At 36.6% G+C, this 20,948-nt stretch overlaps 1 protein-coding gene across 1 annotated transcript; it reads right to left on the bottom strand.

The window, feature by feature from the left end:
- Window positions 1-15,838: 15,838 nt before the first annotated feature.
- Window positions 15,839-20,498, bottom strand: LOC125204329 (protein OSB1, mitochondrial-like). The gene is made up of 4 exons (XM_048102989.2): window positions 20,229-20,498; window positions 20,015-20,156; window positions 16,828-16,909; window positions 15,839-16,410 (listed from the first exon to the last, which is right to left on the bottom strand). Exons 1-4 carry the CDS (start codon window positions 20,474-20,476, stop codon window positions 16,136-16,138), a joined length of 747 nt encoding a protein of 248 aa, XP_047958946.1. The 5' UTR covers window positions 20,477-20,498; the 3' UTR covers window positions 15,839-16,135.
- Window positions 20,499-20,948: the final 450 nt, after the last annotated feature.

The raw sequence follows: 20,948 nt of genomic DNA, 5'->3' as shown, positions 1-20,948 counted from the left end.
GATTTAATCGGTGTTCTTGAACCTTCATGCATATTAATTGAGAGAAAAAGGGATAAGAAGGGATATGGGAACATGTGTGTGTGTGTGTGTGCCGAGGGTGTGAGGTGTGTGTGCCGTGTGTGTGTGTTATGCGTGTGGTGTGTGTGTGTTGAGGTGTGTGTTGTGTAGTATGTGCTTGATGGCTAAATACTTTTGTATGACATATGATGATAGATCTAGGGTTGAGACGCTAAGAAATATATGTATGATAAGCACGACTTGAAATTAGTAAATCATGATGAGTGTGACTCGAACTCTCTAACTTATGAAGATTAAGGTGAATCGATGGGAAAGAGGGAAGTAACGAGACATGCATAAGTTAAGAGTTATAATTGAACCTAATTTGTGAATATGTGCCTATGTGAATTTAAAGGTGAAACCTCGGTTGCGAAGCCAGATAACGGAAAAGCGAAACTACTTGAAATCTAAGCAGTCGAGGTGGGCTTTACTCTCAAAAACTCTCTTTTATTTTGTCAAAGATAATTATCAGAGCTATAAGGGTGGTTTAACTGTTATGACATGCCTATGTTTGTTTTATTGTGAGATTGTGTGCCTGATGCCTAGTTTGTGAGTTCGCTCCATTGGGCTATAGGGCTATGGATATGATTATACGAATTCGGGTCTGAGTATGGGCCGCAAACCCTACCAGGCTGTGTACACGAGGGGATCGGGAGGCGTCCTAGCTAGTCGGCCGGTCTCGTGGGCGAAAAGCGTGGCCACGCTTTCGTCGCACCATGGAAAGATTGTGATATGTGATTGTGGAATTTGATGAGAAAATGGGGAGTTATTTTGACTGGCCAGTCTATGAAAATATTTTGTGATACTCGTGATATTTCTCTTAACTGCTTAAAACTCGAGTTCACTTGGTAAGGGTGGCATAACTTTTGAATAAAATGTTTTGGCAACGAGCTCACTGAGTATTTCAAAATACTCAGCCCTGCATGTGTTTTTCCTATGTGCAGGTTGAATGATGACGAGCGGTGGCGGGTGTGGAGCAGCTCAATTAATTAATGGATATGTTGAACTCTAAGTGTAGTTGTGTCCCCATACATAGCTATGCTTTTTCTCTTGGTCGTTTTCCGCTAAGTTCTAATACTCTGATATTGATTTGGTTGATTGGCACTCTTCTTCGTTTTTGAGGCCTTATACTTTTCTCGTGACGTTATCTTGAAACCTATGTCTTTCTCTTAAGTTTTGATCGTCATTTATAAAACTCCCTTTTGTTTACCTATTTAAGTTTCTAGGTTAAGTTGTTGCATTAAATACTCTGATATTCCTTCATTTCTTTGGTCGGTATTCTTTGAATGAAACCCTAGCCATGTATTGATTTCTTGGAGTCGGTTTTGGGTAACAGCCGCCGCATTTATTGTACTCTAGGAGGGCGGGCTGTTACAGTTTTCTTGACAAGGAGCCCCATGTGCAATATTATTCTCGAATACAATGTACTGACTGCTCGATGATTGGTGCAATATGCATCTCCGTTTCATCATCTTTTTTCCTCTTTGGTTCTAAGAATGTGCGTAGATTGAAACATTTCATCTTTTTCGTAACGCCCCACTTTTTCAAACCCTAATTTTCGGGTTATAAAATTTTTGCATTAAATGCCTTAAATGTTATGATATGTGGATTAATTGATGAGTGATTAATTACATGATGTCTTTGTGACCTAATTGTGTATGGAAGTTGAGATTGAGTTGAATAGTCAACTTGTGGAAAATATGACGTGGCCGTTGAAAGGTCAATGCGTTGAGAAAATGAAGTGAAAGTAAAGAAATGATTGATTGGTGTGAATATTTGATGCGGAGTAATATAATTGTGGTGAATTATTTTCCTAAGGGGATGGATGAGTGAGAATTTAATAGGAGCATTATTTAAGTATGTGGAATTTTCGATCCCTCCTATTATTATTTGGAGAAGGAATCATATTTTTTTCTTGGATTTAATTACTTATTTGGGATAATTATCCAAATTAAATCCAAAGTCCGATTATTCTTTAATTCCACCTTGGAATTTTCGAAACTCCACCTTTGAATTCCATGAGATTTTCGAAAATCTCATATATTAGGGAAGAAGGAATTATTTATTATATTTTGATCCCTTATTTATTCTCTTCCATGAATAAATATAAATATTCTAGAATATCCTAGCATAACTTACCATATCTAAGAAGATCTTGTCATGTCCTAATTGAATTAGGATTTGAATTTAAATCTTAGGCATAAAAATCGCCTATTCTATAATTATTTGGGAGGATTTATTATTTTTCTGCTCCGTGATATTTTATTCTACTCCGTAAAATATCCAAATAAAACCATAGGCTAATTAAATAGCCTATAATTCGAAAATCCCCTTATTTCTCCCAAAATACACACCAACTTCTACTATCAAATCTCTTCATATCTTCTCAAATCTTTAATTTATTTAATTAAAGATATTATATCCAACACTCTATAAATAAGAGGGAAATCCTAAACCCTAGCATCACAAATCAACGCCCCACTCCCCCAAGAATTTCGAAATCTCTCTCTCACTCTCTCCAAAAATTTCTTCTACTTTTCTTCAAGATTTCTTCATCAATTGAGAAGAATCCAAGTTGAAATTCAAGAATTTATTGAAGAATCAAGGCAATAACTTGTTTCTACCGTTCGTTCTTTTGAAAAAGGTATTTTCTATATTAATCTTTCTTCTTCTACCGATCAATCGGTGTTCTTGAGTCCACATGCATTTAGATTGAGTGAAGGGGAATTAAATTGATGAATTTGGGATGCATGGATGTGTGTGTGTGTGTGGCCGTGTGTGTGTGTGTGCACGCCTCAGAAGGCGTTCGTGTGCGTGTGTTGTGTGTGTAGAACACTCATGCGTGACACGATTTGATGGTGAATCTGGAGTTGTTATTCGAATAAAAACGATATACTAATCGTACTTTGATTTTTGGATGTTGATATTAAAGATTTATCGATGGGAAAAAGGGAAACGTGGGAACATGCATGATTTTGAATCAATGTTCGAAACTGATTTGTGATACGCCTAATTTAAAGGTGATACTTCGCGCTCTCAGCGTGATCAACGAGGAGAAGAGAACACTTTCGAGCTAAGCCGACAAGGTGGGCTTTTCTTTTAAAATAAGGACATTGTCCTAAACTGATATTGATGAGAATGAAATATGTGTTATCATGCCTTGATTTGTTTTGTCGTGCCTATCCCTCGTGGCTATGCCACTATTGATTTAATCGAATTCGGATCCTTGTAGAGCCGCAAACTCTACTTGGGTTAGTGTACACCAATGTTAGACAGAGTGCTGGCGTACGGGTCGGCCGGTCTAGTGACCTGGATTGCGGCCGCATTCCTTGTCATGTAGAATGAGGATATGGTAAACGTCGATGACAAAAATGGTTGCGCGACCGTGATTTTGGATAAATGATATATATATTGTGGTGCCTCGGGCCTTTCTAAAGATAAAACCCCGATGGACACTTGAAAATGGCATGATAACTATTTTTGTGATAAAACTGTTTTCGGCAATGAGTCCACTGAGTATGATTATAGTACTCAGCCCTGCATGTGTTTTCCCTATGTGCAGGTTGAGTGGTGACGAGCGGGCGGCGGTGTTGAGTAGGAAATAATAACATGATCTGTTGAAACTTTAAGTGTCGTTGTGTCTCCATACATAGCTTCACTTCTCTCTTGGTCGCTTCCGCTAAAATATGAAAACTTGTGATCTTTTGGTTGGGTTGAATTATTTTATTTCGTGGGAGTATTTTTGATATGAAACAGATGAGATTATTTTGGAACTTTGCTATTTCGGAGCATTTATTGTGATAGCCTTTTTTTGTTGGATTCCATTGCTAAGGCATTATTCTTCTCCTACTTAATTGTTCATTAAATGCTCTGGTAAAATTTCCTTTAAATGAGACCCTAGCCTATGATCTTTGTTGCATTTAAGTCTTCCTAGATAGCGATCGCCATTATTATTATACCCTAAAATGGCGGGTCGTTACAGTTTTCTTGGATCATTGGGTTTTTCTCCCTTCATCCAATTCATGCGTAGTTATTGTGATTTGGAGTGGGCCTTTTTTCTCCTTTCATCCATTTTATGTGCTGTGACTTGGCTTTGCAAGAGCTATTGTGATTTGGAGAAGTTATTCGAATTAGGATTCTATGGAATTGAATTAGAAGGAATTGAATTCTAATTTAATTTTAAATCCTTTCTTTGGTATAATTAAAGAATTGGTGTGGAATTGTAATATAGTTCCAAATCACATGTTCGGTAACTCAAAACAAATTTGAAATTGAATTAGAATTTAAATCAAAATTCAAAATTTTTAAAATAACTATTTCTTAATAAATATTAAATTTTTACTCTTTTGTCGTGCTCTAAAATTCAAAAAAATTCAATAATTATAATTATATTACAAAAGGCAAATACTATATAATACTATAAAATAAATAAGTAATGATAATTAATTTGTAATCAACATACAAAATAGTATATACGGGAGGAACCGATTAATATCCCTAACAATAATCTCTCGATCTGCAAAGTTGGACATGAACCGATTAAGGGTCTCTCCTCTACTGCAATTTCTCAGCAAACGCTGCTTCTCCTCAGTATCAAGCTCGTACAGCACCGCTTTTGTCTCCGGCACATACCACTACTCCATCATCTCCTCCGACAGCTTGACCACCAAACCATGGATCTCAATTTGAGGATTCAGCTCGTCCACAAACCTAATCGACTACACCCTCTTCTTCTGCAACCCCTTCTTTTCCAACAGCTTCTTTACTCTCTTCACATCTTATATCTCAGCAAGAAGCACATAGTTCCTCGCATTTGTGGGCTCAAGCTCAAACAACATTTCTGCAAGTACTAGAATCAGATATAGGAATTGAACCAAAGATTTTAGCTACTCATCATCGTTTCCAAACCCCCATGATGCCAACCGGGACAACCCCCATGAAGCAAGTTCCCCGTATTTGTGGGCTCAATCACAAAGCAGTGTTGGATTGCCAACCGGGACAACCCTGTCAAAAACTCTAATCCCCTGCTGACCCTCGGCATCAGTGGCAAGCTCATCATCATCCGCGATGGCAGTGATCCGATCCACTTCTAGATTTTCCTTTGGTTAAATTCCTATTATCTGATAATGTTTCATGCGATCAGATCATACAAACCAAAGAAAATTTGACATCTTGAAACTACACTTGAAATAGTAATATATCAATGATGAACAACAGTTAGTTATGCCTTGTTGAGGGGGTATATTCTTAAACTGTGTAAACTTTTAGTTGGTTGATTTTATATTTTTTAACAAGATTCAAATCCTTAGAGAATATTGAACTCTCTTTATTCGAATAAACTCTATTACGCTACAAAATACAAACACACCAAATCGAGAGTCAAATTTTATGTTTGAAAAGAAGCATATAAAAACCGAACCAGTGGCGGATGAACATCAAAAATTATTCACAACTAAATAATTTGGAACATTACCTGATTATCCATTAATTGACACAACGCAATTGCAGAGCTGCTAAGGCACGCGAAGAGAGAGCGCTCAATTGCAAAGTGAGAGCGCAATTGCAGAGAGAGAGCGGTTAGGGAACGTGAAGAGAAAGATTGACCCGATTCAACATGGAATTGCATTATAATGTCAATATTCAACTGATGCATCGAGAATTCATCAAACTAATCTATATACTCCCTCTGTCCCATTAGAAATGAAACATTTTCCTTTTTAGTTTGTCCCACTAAAAATGAAACGTTTTCTAAAATGGAAACATCCATATCTCTACTTTTTCATCTTTCTTATTTTACTCTCTCTTCATTAATTCACAAAACAATACTATATAAAAACTCGTGCCGATTTCCAAATATTGCAAATTTAATGGGACGGAGGGAGTAAAATATAAGGATACTCAAGAATCACTGCCTCAAGCATTCATTAAACAAGGTCAAGATAGCATTCATTAAACAATGTCAAAAATCAAGTCAGTTCCAGTGGACTTTAATTCTTATTTCGACAAGAAATAAAAAATCTAATTATTCTTAACTCTGTCTTATCTCTTTCTACTGTATTCTGTCACTTATTTTGTTTTATTTTTATTTAATTTATTTAATATAATTTTTTCATTTTCATTTTCAAAAATTTTGTACCAACTTAGTTGAGACGATAACAGAGAAAGGATTGAACTAACATCATAGAACCTGTAAAGAAGGCTACACAAACCCTGACCATATTACGGCCGGCCATAAATAGATTATTTTATAGAAAACTGGACCAGTTCAATAAAGAATTTATTCATCTTAAAAGCATCAGATTTTGAAGGACAATTATACTCTTTTTTCTCTAGTCTTTACATATACTACTACAACAAAGCATAGTTAGAGCATCCACAATAGAAATCGGCCAGCCATAGGTCAGCCACTCTCTCTCCCTGCCACGTCAGCAGCACTAAAAATCCACCTGCCACGTTAGCATTTACTCAAATAGGCCAGCCATAGGCCAGCCGCAACAAAAATAATTCAAAAACAACTACATTTATGGAATTAAATTTACGATTAAATTGCGGAATTAAATTTACGAGACATATACGGGAAAATTCATTCATTTCATTAAAAAAAAGGTACATAGATAAAAAAAAATACATGATATTTTTCAAAAAAAAGGGCTTCCACACACGAGCCCCGCCACTCTCTACTCCTCGTCGTCTCCGCCGACACCCGGGGTATCTGAGCCCGCGTCTGAACCCCCCACCAGTGCCCTCGAGGCATCCAAATCCACCCGCATGTTCTCGAGCATCGAGTAGAGGAACCTCTTCTCCGTGGGGTCGGTTGCGGCCTTCCACTCTTGGAAGACGGCGAACATCCGTTCCTCCGTTTTTGCACGCGAGAATAAGGTGTACGCGCGTGGGGGGGCGGGTGCCGAGATGACCTCGTGGGGCGATAGGGGGGATCCTCCCCTCGCTGCCCGTTGCACCCGCTTTTGGCCAACCGAGCGAGGGCGACGAGTAGAGGATGGAGGGGACGAAAACTCCTCAGCATCCGGGGGGAGGTCGTGGGATCCGGCGCTACTGCCGCTGTCGTCGCCGGAATAGTTCAACCTCTGCTTCTTCGGCCACCCAGCGTCGCACCCCGCCCGGAACTTCTCGGAGTCCTTCAGCAACACATAGCATTCCCAGAAGAGGAACTCCTTATACTTCCCCGGCAAGGGGAACTGACTCTCCGCTATCCTCCGGGCGTCCTCCTCAGTCTGCCCACTAGTCAGCTGGCGGAGGGCGTTGGCGTACAACCCCGAAAATCGGCCGACCGCGGCCCTGATCCGTTCCCACCCCAAGGCACCAAGACTCTCTTCTATTCGTTGGGAGACAAGGTGAAGGCAGAGCCGGAGGAAGCCGAGGAAGCCATGCCGAGTGAAGAGGTTGAGGAGCTGCGCAAGGAAGTCCAGGACGTGAAGAAAGAGATGCAGATGATGAGGAGAGATATGATCAAGGAGCTCGGTGGGATAAGGAAGGAATTGATGGGAAATCGGGAGGAAGTACAGACCCTAAGGGGAAATATTGCTGATTTGGCGGTGAAGTGTGCCAAACAGAATGAGCGGATGACGGAAGCGGTGGAGCTTTCATTGAAGATGCTAAAGTGGTTGCAGCAGACGCTCCCCTTGACCCAGTCGAGAACGACTCTTGGGTCCAGCAGTGAAGTTAGGCAGCGCACTCAGAGCAGTCCCTCCGTCAGGCAGTTGCAAGAATCGCTCAAGCAATTGATCTCCCCGACCGTTCCCATGCAAGTTCCAGCCCCACCAAAACCAAAGTCTATCGTGAGAAAGCCAGTATCTAAACAAGCAACACAGGAGGAAGAAGAGCTGGAGCAGCCAGCAAAGAAGAAAATCAAAGTGACCCGACCCGGAATCCCACCCCAATCTGGCTCTCGAGGGAGCCAGCCCCAGAAGTGACCAATCATCTCTTGACCAAGTAGCTTTTATTTGTCGTTCTTTTAGTTTTTTTTATTTTATCAGTGTTATATACATGTTATTAGTTGCTATATCTTCTCCCACTTAGCCCACTGCGTGGTCTAAGTGTGAGAAGTTTTGTGTTTCTGTTGTTATGATTGTTTTCTTATGTTTCTGTGTTTTTTCTCCCACTTAGCCAATTGCTTGGTCTAAGTGTGAGAAGTTTGTATTTTCTGTTTGTTGTGTTGTTTTCTTATATTTTCTGTGTTTCTTCTCCCACTTAGCCCATTGCTTGGTCTAAGTGTGAGAAGTTTGTGTTTATATAGACTGTTTTGTTATTTTGCATTGATCTCTCTATTCCCCCCTTCACGACGATGGCTTGAGGCCAAGCTTGAGTGAAGTGGGAGGGGGAGAGGAGTCAATGCATTACCTTTGTCTGCATATTAAGAGTCTGTTAGTCTTAAGTGTTGTCGCATGAGCCAGTGGATATAATATGGCATGATTCCCTTAGTGAAAGTAATTGAAGATATGAGGCATTTCAACTTAGAAGCTTTTTTCTTAAATAAGCCTAGTTAATTTGAGTGAAGCAAGAACGATGGAGAATGCCTCTACTTACTTAGTTGTGAAGCCCTACTATATAGTGAGTTATAAGCCTTAGATAACTTCGAGCTAACACATGTTTAAGGGCCACCACTGAATGCTTAGGGAGAAGAGCTATGAAGGAGAAAAAATTGGGAATTGGGTTATGAAGGTATAAGCTGGACGAAGTCCAGGGAAAGGCGTTATAAGCTGGACGAAGTCCAGAAGAAGGGAGAAGTGGAGGAATAAACTTGACAAAGTCCAGAGAAAAAGAAAAAAATAATATAAAAAAAAGGAGGAATAAGCTGGACGAAGTCCAAGGGGGGGGGGGGAATGATCTAATAAAAAAAAAAGGAATGATAATAGCCTGACCCAGGAAGGAGAAACTCTCATAACCCAACGCTTCAGTGGTGTAGCATTAACTTAAGAGAGAATCGATCCTAACATCCCTGGTGAGGAATGAGTGATCGAGTGAACCCAACAAACGGGTAAGTGGAAGCTATCTTGACAAGCTGACAGATTAGCTAGGTAAAGGAAGGGAAAGGGCCTATTTGGAGGAGTGCAACCTATTGAATTGACCTTAATCTTGTGGGGACAGATGCCTAAAAATTGAAGCTAGCTCATGCATATGTGTTTACGTGTTTGTATGTTTTCTTATATTTTCTTAGTTTTTCTTTGTGTCTAGGTCTAGGAGTCGGTCAAGAGATAACCGTGCTTGAAATTCGCCTTATTCTCTTTCTTTTCTTGTCTTTATACTTGAGGACAAGTATGGTTTAAGTGTGAGCAGTTTGATAAGGCTAATTTCATGCATCGGTAATGTGCGAAAAAAATGTTATAATTTGCTGGGTCTAACACTTTTCCTAAGCCAGGTGTGTGAAGAAAATCGCTAGATCAAGGAAGTACTGAAGGAGATGGTCTAGCGAAGGAAAGGAGCAAAGTGAGCAGGAATTACAAGGAAATTGGCGTGACAGAGGAGTCAATAGCTGAGGGCATCAAAGTCTTATCTATACCTCGCTGGGCCCCACTCAAATGCCTATATATAGAAGAGCGTGCAACGCAAGAAATCATCACTTTTTCACTCTTCTTAGCTCACACACTTTACACACACTTGGGAATGGATCTGGGGTAGTCGGGAACGGATGGTTACTTTCTTAGAAATTTCGTGGTTGGCAACACCGTCCGAGTGAGGACGAAGATACAATTACCTTTAATTTCAGTTGTTTTGCTTGTTTTTACCGTCGAACTTCACTTTTGGGAGTCGACCTTGATGTTGATGATGCTTATTTGTTTTACCGTTTGTTGATTTGCGTTTAGTAGTTAAATTTCAAGTCAATTTGCATAGATCTCTCTGCAGTTAGTTTATTTCTTCAAATGTCATGTCGATCTCTGTTTATTTTGATGTTGAGGTGTTTGATATGGAATTTGGTGACAGATCTGTGGTTGTTTGAGTATTCGGAGTTCCTTGTCTAAATCTGACGTGGTGGAGAGTTTCTGTTGTTTGGAGTTCATGTCGGACGCTTGGATCCGGAGTGGATTTAGCGTCTGAGGTTGGATTCGACGTGTGGAAAGATAGTTGTTCGATAGATTCTGTTTTTCTTCTTGACTTCTATTTTACTTCGTCTAGAGTATGCAGATCTGTTTAGTTCTTCGTTTGTTATGCATTAATTTGATTTCAAGTCAGTTGCTCTGTTTTAATTTTGCTTATGTTGCATTTCTTAAGAAGTTTTACGCTATTTGGTTGTAGAAGACGATGTCACTGTCAGTTAGTACGAGAGTTAGTTATTCTGCCAAGTTTTCATTCGTACCTTGCTTTTTCAAACATGGTCCCCACAGTAGGTTCATTTCCTAGGTCTAGTAGTGTAGAGGTTTTCTTAGATCAAGTGTCGGACAGTTAAATTTCCTTACTACGCTCTTTCATGATTTTGCCTAGGTCTAGATGTTAGCTTAAGAATATTTAAAAGTTCCCAAGTCAAGTTAATTTTGATTTTCCTCAACCCAAGAAAAATGCGTGGCAGCAGCCAACACCAAAAACACACCCAAATCCTTGAACATGAGTATTACGCATCCTTATCTGTGGGATCGATCCCTACTTCCCTATACTATGTTTAGTAAAGTGGTTGAGGGTTTTTGAAAGCAGTACTTTGTGTGTCCGACGACCGGGATTCCTCGCGTTCAACGAGTTCCTAGACCACGTGATCTAGTGGATTAGCTGGATCTAGGGAACCTGTTATTCTCTATTTCTGAATATTCACACACACAATAAGGATAATCTGGCTTTTCACATCCCTCCCTCCCACATCATCCCCATCATCTGCTGCAACATCTACTGCTGCATCTGGGGCATACCTCCTCACCCCGGCGCTGACTGCCTGCCGCTCGCCTGCACCCCGCTCGGCATCCCCCACGGCATCCCCCCCTGTTTCCCCCCTGCATCCCCCCCGGCGCTCCAGCCATCATCCCCATCAATTGTTGCCAAGGGACGTTAAACCCTGGGCCCATCTGCCCGCCCATCTGGCCCCATCCAGATCCCACGGGTACCGTGGGAGTATGAGAGTCGCTCGTCGCCGGACTGGACTCGTTGTTGTTGTCCATCGCTCGATGCTGCTCTTGTACAGAAATTTAGAGAGAGAGAAAACTCGTTAAAACAAGTGGTGCAAATAAAAATGAAACTAAAATCGCGTATATATAGGTTTTTAAAAAAAAATTTAAAAAAAAATGAAAATTGGCGCTGGCCGATCGCTGGCCGATCGGCACGCCACAATGGCGGCCAGCGCACGCGAATCGGCTAGCCCACGCCGAATGATTCAGTTAAAAGTTTAACTATTCAGTTAAATATAAAATTAATTGAAATACTATATTGTTTCAATTTGACTGAAGATCAACCAAATGTCCAGCTTAATTTAGTTTCAATTGAAATTCGAACTGCTCAAGATTAATTATATCTCAAAATAGACCTAAATACGAATGATTCTCAATTGAATCGAAAACTAATGAAAATTAGCATTTGATAAACTGAATCTAGGATGATTCGAAATATCAAATTATTTAAATAATAGTATGATATATTTAAATCTATATTTAGGTATTATAGAATTTATATAATGTTATGTCACAATTTAATATGAAGAATAGTTACAGTCATAATGTCATGTAATAACTAGGTGGTATTCGCAGTGACGAAGTCACTATGGGGCCTGAGGGGCCATTGGGGCCCCAGCTTATAGAATTATTAGTATATATATGCTATTACAAAGATAAAGATTGTGAGTAGCCCAGTTGGTTTCGGCTGAAGTCATTCTTCTTGCAATACCCGAGTTCAAATCCCTAAGCTAGCAAATTGTTCATTTTTTTTATCCTTTGCACAATTTACTTACATTTTTATGCTCCCAAGTCGACCCCCCTTAGAGCCTAAAATTCAATTTTTTTTCTTTGCTTTATTTTCTTACACTCTTATATCTTAGGAGTTTGTTTAATGTTCCCAAAATTCAATTCATTCAGTAACAAATCATTATTTTTACACTTTTACTTCCAAGAATTTGTTTTAGTTTCTTAATTACAGTATTTTTTTTTCCAAGTTCAAATCCTTCTACCTATAAAAAAAAAAAAATATCCTTATTTTATTTTCTTACACTTTTATGTCTAATAGTTTTACTCTCACTGCTATTTTATTTGCATATATCCAACTTTTAGTTTTATATTACTCTAATTTACTTGCACCTTGTTTTATAACAATTATAAGCACATATAGTACTAGCATAATTCTAATTTCTATTATGCATTCTCTTTTTTTTTCCTCTCATTATTTATCTACTATATCTTTTGCAATTCTCCATTGCTGATGCTAAAAAAAACTTCGACGATGCCAACACTAAAAAATACCTAAGCCTCGGGCCCCCCAACATAAAGTTTCTGGCTTCGTCTCTGGGTATTCGGTTTGCAAGATAAAATAATACCAAGATACAATATAGGATTGAGTTGTGAGATTCTTTTAGTCATATGGGGTTAGCTATGACTAATTATTCCATGATTATTCATCTAGGATTGAGTTGTGGGATTGAATCTCATTAACCAAATACACAACAAATTTAATATCGGATACAATCTTGCAAACCGAACACATCATACTGTCATAGTATATGTTATTTTATGGAGTACAAAAGATTCAAATGATGCGTAATTACATAATTTGAATCGAATTCCCAATTATCAAATGGAGGTTCATTTGATTAAAGAGTATTTGATGTTCAATCGATCAATTGGAAAGGAAAATGTTTTAGAGACATAATGTCTCCAAGCCATAATGCTATAATGAGGTTAAAATAGTCATTTTAGATTATTTTAAATTTTTATTTAAATTTATGTTTTGTACATGTACCATACTACCCTCATGCATATGAAACATTTATTTGTATTTAAAAATTACTTGCTTAGGAAAGTTATGTGTATATTTATGGATGGCTTGATTTAAGCAAATATATATTCAAATCTTCTTATCAATCTCTCATAAATTTCCAAACAACTTATTAGGTAATATTAGTTTATTTAAATTCATTACATAAATATGCTTTTGAAGTATTCTTTCTAACTTCACGTAATACGTATTAGTTTATTTAAAATTTAATTTAATATAATGAATTAACCTGTATTTAAATAATACTTTATATAATATTTTTTAAATTCTAAACTTATAGGTATTTAATAGATTTAATAAAATAATTATTTAATATTATTAAAATACTTTATACAAGAATGATTATTACTATTTTAATAATTATTTAGTACTAATAAAATAATTAGATGTGAATGACTATTACTATTTCGTTGGACAATAACACTAAGAAATTAAGTATGTATATGCATGTAGTCATTTTTATGACTAAGAATTTTAATAGTTATTTTATAGTACAACTAATAAAACAATTTGATGTGAATGACTATTATTATTTCGTTAGATAATAACAATTAAAAATGAAGTGTATGCACATAGTAGTCGTTTTTATAACTTAGAATTTTAATAATTATTTAATACTCTCTTTAAAAAATAATTATTTAATAGAGTACTAATAAAATAATTTGATGCGATGACTATAACTATTCCGTTGGACGATAACACGAAGAAATTATGTATGTGCATGTCGTAATTTTTAAGACATAGAATATTAATAATTATTTAATACTAATAATATAATTTGATGCGGATGACTATTACCATATAAGTTGGATAACAAGACTAAGAAATTAAGTATGTGTGTTTATGTAGTCATTTTTACGACTTAGAATTTTAATAATTATTTAATACCACTAAGAAAATAATTTGATGCGAATAATTATTACTATTTCGTTGGATGATAACAATTAAAAATTAAGTGTGTATACATGTAGTCATTTTTATGACTTAGAATTTTAGTAATTATTTAATACTAATAAAATAATTTAATTCGAATGAGTATAACTATTTTGTTGGATGATAATACTAAGAAATTAAGTATGTATATGCATGTAGTCATTTTTATGATTTATGGAGTGAGAAATTAATATATTTGAGATTTCGTTAGTTTTGATTGAGTATATTTAGATGATTGAGTATATTTTGATAAAAGAGTGTAATTTGATGAGTTGACTTTTGATATGAATTTGATTGATTATTTAGATAAATGATATAATAAATGAATTGTCTTTCCTTTTATAATTTAAAATAAGGGTAATTAGTCCATATAATAATTTAATTTATGGCAAAGTGACATAGGGGTATTATGGCTTGGAGACATTATGTCTCTAAATCATCACTCAATTGGAAAAGGGGAATAAATATGAATTAAATGGATGACTCGGAAATTTGATCAATCTAAGTTATAGTACCATGAGAGTAATCAATTACTGACTAATTAGCAATCACAAATTTAGCCATTAGATTAGGAGATCTAGTAGCTGAAATAATGCAACATGGATTATATTTAAAATTAAAAAAATTAAAGATTCCAACGAGATCTCAATTGCATATGCTCCGACGATGTTCGGATGATGAAATTTGACAAATTATATTTCAATTTTCGTACATATTCATAAGCAGATTTTATCAAGAAATACAAAAAAAATCTCAATATATGTATAGAAAATCTCAATATAGTGTAGGTAAAATATCAGTAAAACTGTGTTGATATTTTCTTATATCTTGTGTTGATATTCTCATGTCATATTATTGATATTTGTAATACACTATGTTGATTTAAAAAAACACCCACGAAAATTATCATATGATAACATAATGACGAATATTACCATTTTGTTGATATTTTGTCTACCATTTATTGAAATTTATGAGCTTTAATCTCATTCACTCATTTCAAAATCTAAGGGTGTAGATTTAATCTTTGTTTTGAATTAGGGTATTATAAGCAATTAGAAGAGGATCCAATAATAATATTTATTAAGTATGGAAAAGTGAATGTTGAATCAGTTTATTTAAAAAAGTGAGATATAGTTCAATCTTATCTATATTCTCACACTTTAATTATATAAATCGTTACTAAAATTATACAAATGCAAAACAAATAAAAATAAATTAGTGAAGAGAAAATATTATTAAAAGAAAAAGAACATAATAAATATCAAGTAGAAACAAAAAAAAAACGTTTGCTTTTAAAAATGAAAGGGTAGTAATGTATAAATATTTGAGCATTAGATCAGAATTAAATAAATAGTACTCCATCTGTCCCATAATAGATGTTACACTTTCATTTTTAGTTTGTCCCACAAAAGATGTCACATTTCTTTTTTTTGGAAAAAGTTGTCTCTCACATTAATATAAATATATTATTTTCTCTTTCCATTTATCTCACAAAACAATACCTCCTAAAATCCTGTGTCAGTCCTCAGGTGTGACATTTACTATGGGACGGATACAATTAATATATTTACTATAATGTCATTTTATGGCCAGCTACATTATGACTAAATAGTCATAATGGCTTTTCCCTAAAATATAAGGAGACTCAGAAATCACTGCCTCAAGCATTCATTAAACAATGTCAAGAATCAAGATAGTTCCAATGGACTAAGTAATTCTTATTTTGACAAGAAAAAAAAATCTAATTCCGCTTAACTCTCTCTTATCTCATCCTACTGTATTCTGTCACATATTTTATTTTATTTTCATTTAGTTTAACCAATACAATTTCTTAATTTTCATTCCCAAAAGTTTTGTTCCAACTTAGTTGGGACGATAACAAAAAAAGGATTGAACTACCAACCTGTAAAGAAGGCTACACAAACCCTGACCTAAAACTATATTCTTGAGCGATTAAAGCATAGAACCAATAACGATCTGTGTCACCAGCACAAACTATACAGTAAATGTCCTCATGGTAGACTGTTGCAGTAGATGCTTTGATATCATACCAATATCTAAAACAACAAGGGTTTGGGGTACTACAGTCTCATAGATATAGAGATTTTATGATCCAGAAACACAAACACAGCAATGAAGATTTTGACTTTTTTTCTGATGCAGAAATAAATAGTGATTTCATCATCTGAGATCCATACCCTGGCTTCAATTTCTTATAAATTCATCATAAACCAAAGGGGACAAGTGAGACCAAGCCTCTGTCCAGTCTATATCTTCGTTGAGTTGATCTTGAATCGTGCAATTGGAGTTGCTGGTTGATCCATGGAGGATCACTGTCACTTATCCATAGTGCCTCACCAGTATCCTTGTGCCTAAAGTCTGGTGCTCTTCCTTCCATTTTAGAGTTCCGATTATCCCACCACTCTGACGGATTAGCAAAAAATACTTGCCACAAATAAAGCCGGTTCCTACGCTTGTGCATCATATCTTCCAATGAAACTGCCACTTGAAGAAATTAACAAATAGCTAGAAAATACAAAATAAAATGGGTGTAAACTTGTTCATCACTTCATTGTATGCTAGTACACATGGTATGCAAACCCCTATCAATCCAAAGTAGAATCCAGTAAGAAGAAATATGATCAGATGAAGCTGAGTGGAGAAGAACAAAAGGGTAAAGCAATGAGCCACATACTTTGGTTCCAAACTGTATCAATGTCATTAGAACAATGCATAGAATAATAGTCCTATATCGAATAATGAAACTGATTATTAGAATTCAATTATTCATATGCTTGAAACTATGTTCATATATGATGAAAAGTGGATCATGAAAGTGAAAGTAGAAAGGGATTGCTGAGAGAGTATCCAAGGTTCATTCTTCTCAACTAAAGGAATAAATAATAGAAACTGTACCTTTTGGTTCCAACTTGACAAGGTTTTGACAGGCCAGCTCTGGAACATTTTGAGCAACAAAATTCATTTCTTTGACATCAACCTATATACATAAATCTCATCATACTGACACAGAGATGTTTTAACGGACAAACATGCTTCACATTTATATAATACTACATTCGTCTTTAAAATTAGCAACTTTTGAAATGGCACGGGTTTTAAAGTACAATTGGTAATGTAAGAGAGAGTTAGAAAATATAAGTGATTGAAATATTGGTTAGGCGAGAATTGGTAAAGCAAGAGAGAGATAGAAAACATAAGCAGATTTCTAACATAACTTATTGACATAGTAATTATAACAAACACCAATCCAAATGAAACGCATTATGGAAAGCAGCAATGCCTGCAAATTAAGTTTGCAAGAATCAAGGTCTAGAAACTTTTAGAAAGGAGCAGAGCTGTTTTCTACAACTCGTATCTTGGAAATATTAGCTTTTCTTTTGGAAATAATTATGCAATAATTTAGGGCAACATTCCTCTTGAATTGAGGTTTGTCAAGGCTCTAATTTCTTTATTTGCATTTTCTGTAATGTCTACGGTAAGAAATAAAAACATTACTCCCTCCGTCCCTAAAAGGTATGATCTTTTTCATTTTTAGTCGGTCCCTGAAAGTAGGAGCTAATTTTAGACTCCACTACACTACTAATAATGTGGACCCATCTCCACTAACACTACTCCCACCATCCTTTCTCTTCATCTCTCTTAATTTACCAATTGTGCATTAAAACTCGTGCCCAACCAAGACTATTTTTATAGGACGGAGGAAGTACTATTCAGGGACGGAGGAGTATATTTTATTCTATAACTTTTGGTTCTATGTAAACATGTTCTAAAGTCATCTTTGTCTAACATTTTCGATGGTCGCAACCCCAATTATGCAATCATGATCTTGACTGTGTGAAAGCCAAGCTCCCTTTGTACATAAGAGCAAATGGAGCAATTGGGAATTTCGGATTTTCAACTTGTTTTTTACCTTGTTTTCAGAAATATTGGCCCTACCAAGGTCGATGCTTGTGGACGGAAAACGGCTTCTCTAGGTGGAAGACTAGATGACTCCATCATGATCAAAGTTTTCAAACTTTAGATGGATATGGAACTCGAGCATTATGCTAAAGCATATCGATGACAAGACATATAGATGACAAAAAATTGTTTTGCCTGGAGATTCATGATCCACAAGATAAATGTGATACTTTAGGGAGCTTGAATCCCAAAAATACAACTTCACCAAAGCAATATATTCCAAGAGTTTTAATATGTGTTGTGCAAGTTAAGTATCTATGAACCCCTCACTTAACCTGGGGGCGAGTGTTGGAAATATTATATATAAATCATGAGATAAAATTAGAGATTGATATAAATCTACAATAGATAGGAAATATCCCACATATATTACTCACCCTATATAGATTAGATCTCTCTTGTGTATTTCTCACCCTATATATTACTCGTAGATCATTCAATGATATATAGAAGCCATATATCAAGGTGTGTTTATATATTTGGAGTTGGCCAATCTGGAGGAGTTGTTTACTTATATCAAGTCCTTCATCGAAAGCATTGTGTTTTGTTGGGTACAGACACCGTGGATTGAAGAAGTCATGGTGGTTGACTGGGCCAAAAAGTGACCTTGAAGTTAGGTGACAATGGTGCCAAGCTTGGCAAGATCGGTATTGTTGGCCATGGAGGAGAGGTCAAAGAGGAAAACAAAAAATTAAAGTTTTACAGGCATGAATGAGCAAGAAATTGGATTGAAAGAAGATGTTTGATTAATAAATTTTTGTAGCACTAGTGCACTACCATGAATTCAATACAGATAATAGGCAAGGATGCAAGGAAAGAAGAAAGAATCTGGTAGAAAAGTACTCTGAGGAGAGGAGAGAATGGCATGAGCTAAGATCTGACAATTAATGCCTATCACATGATTACCCCATCGTTATTTATAAATCAGTGAGAACAAATGTGTAACCAATATTGGCATCTACCAAGGTGTTAGTTAGGGACGTGGGGCACACCGGATCGATCAGGTAAAAACCCAGAGTGTGGGGTACGTGCCCCACGAATTGTGGCACAATTTAAAAAATTATTATAATCTGAATAAGTGGACCTAATTAAGACTTAGCACTGTTCTATACTAACTATAATAAGTGGACCTAATTCCAGAGAACCCTAATCGCCATACAATTGCCGCTGCCCCAGGCTCGCCCCCATTTCTCCTGCCGCCCTGACCTCGCCCCCCGGATCTCACACACCCCCGCCACCTCGGGGCAGTTCTGGTGGAGCCCAAGTCGGCCCCCGCGCCCCTGGCGCACATTTAACAACACTGATCTAGCCCCAAAGATATTCCTTCAAAACCACTGGTCCATTCTCTCACGCAACAAAGAAGCAGGCAACCATATTTAAAAACTCACGCAATCCTATGAGGATTTGATGATAAGAAAACCTTCACAATTAGAAATGTTATTCTGCGTGGAGATCACATAATCATGAGCAAGAAGGTTAAGCTAAAATTTTGATGAGGTGTATAAAACAAGCCATGGATGGAAAAGTGTTGTTAGTTGGTAACTTGGTAGTATTGTGATTCTCTATGGGAGAAGATTTTTTTCATTTGTTGTCCTTATTTAACTTAATTTTAGAGCTCAATGCTAAAAATTCCATATTTTCTACCAATCGTATAGGTAATACAAGCAATAACCATCCTAAGTGGCAGACGCATTTGTTCTAATTCCGATTTTCCATACCATTCCATCACCTGAACCACATATCTGGAACTGACACAACCTTAAACTGTGTGCTAGGTGATATAAAAAAGAATTATGTGGTTATATTTATTTTTTTTTGCTATATCAACTTGGTTACTCCAGCCAAGAAAACACCAGCTTTCTTCCTTAAGATCCTTGCCTAATTGTGTAAGAAGTTGATTGCTCAGTCCAAATCCTAAACAATTAATTGCAAACCAACATAAACTAACACAAGGAAGGGCATTACCATAGTAGTAGTGGTTGGGTATTTATCTAAAAGTTTCTCCAGAAAGGTAAAACCAAAGGAGAAAGGTATCTGAGGGTAAATGTAGGCATGAAATTTGAAATAAAGGTATCAATCAAAAAAGTCACATTTTGTTGGTAAGGGATTCGAAGGGGGGGACCTCGTAATTACGCACAAAGCTCCCGTCTTCAGAGAGCTTGAGGTATGATCCGAGATGACCTGAAACGTAAACTAAATCGTGTAGCTTAAGATGCTGGACAGAGACTTGCGCCATTTCCCTCCGAAATTTAAGCAGTATCCTGCTGTTAAATGTTAATCAATCATTGTTTTGTTAAGAATTCAAATTGATATGACGAAATTAAGCATCTACTCACACTAAATCGCGGTCGGGCGCTCTAACATTTAGGAAAGTGTAGACGCCGAATTGGGCAGTGGCGCTGCTGCAAGGTCTGATATGATAATCAATCTCACCAATCAAACTGACAAAGTTGTGCAGAGATTGTTGGTAGCGGACAGTGGAGGGTCGCTGGAGCTTGAGGGCGCGTAGGTAAACGGATTCTGAGTTTGAGGAGAAGACGCGGGCAGAGATGAAGGCTGTGTGCGTCAATTGCTTTGTCCCCATCAATTCATATTTAGGTTTTGGATTGTTTTTATGTACACTTATTTTCGGCAATCAATTTTCAATATTTTATGATTTTTTTCTTCTCAACTTTTATTTTGTATTTAAATTTTTAAAATTTTTCTTTATATATATATATATATAGGGGTGCAATATGGTGCCACCATAGATAGGATAACACCATACCACCAATATAGTCCGTTAGATCTCATCTATGGACGGCTAGGATTAAGTTTCGTGAAAAAACACGGGTTTGCAGTCTACTGTATTAAATATTGCAGTCTACTGCATTAGATACTGCAGTCGTGGTAAACTGCAATATTGTTGTGGTAAGACTGCAATGTTCAATGAACAGCACTGCAATCTGATAACGTAAAACTAGAAATTTCCTATTTTACCCCTCCGTGTTTTTACACGTGGCAGCATGACAAGCACACTATTTCCAGATCCAATGGCCTAAATTGGTGGTATGGTG

The sequence above is a fragment of the Salvia hispanica genome, chromosome 2 (genome assembly GCF_029641045.1).
Source record: "Salvia hispanica isolate PSC_SH4W2 chromosome 2, Shi_PSC_v1, whole genome shotgun sequence".
Taxonomy (NCBI): domain Eukaryota; kingdom Viridiplantae; phylum Streptophyta; class Magnoliopsida; order Lamiales; family Lamiaceae; genus Salvia; species Salvia hispanica.
Note: the sequence above shows the minus strand (reverse complement) of the source record. Positions and strands in the feature narration are given on the sequence as shown.

Coding starts and splice junctions, on each gene's coding strand:
- LOC125204329 (XM_048102989.2), bottom strand. CDS start 20,476: ATGGGGACAAAGCAATTGACGCACACAGCCTTCATCTCTGCCCGCGTC. Junction 20,157..20,228: donor GCGCCCGACCGCGATTTAGT/GTGAGTAGATGC, acceptor AACATTTAACAG/CAGGATACTGCTTAAATTTC. Junction 16,411..16,827: donor TGTCAAGTTGGAACCAAAAG/GTACAGTTTCTA, acceptor TTCAAGTGGCAG/TTTCATTGGAAGATATGATG.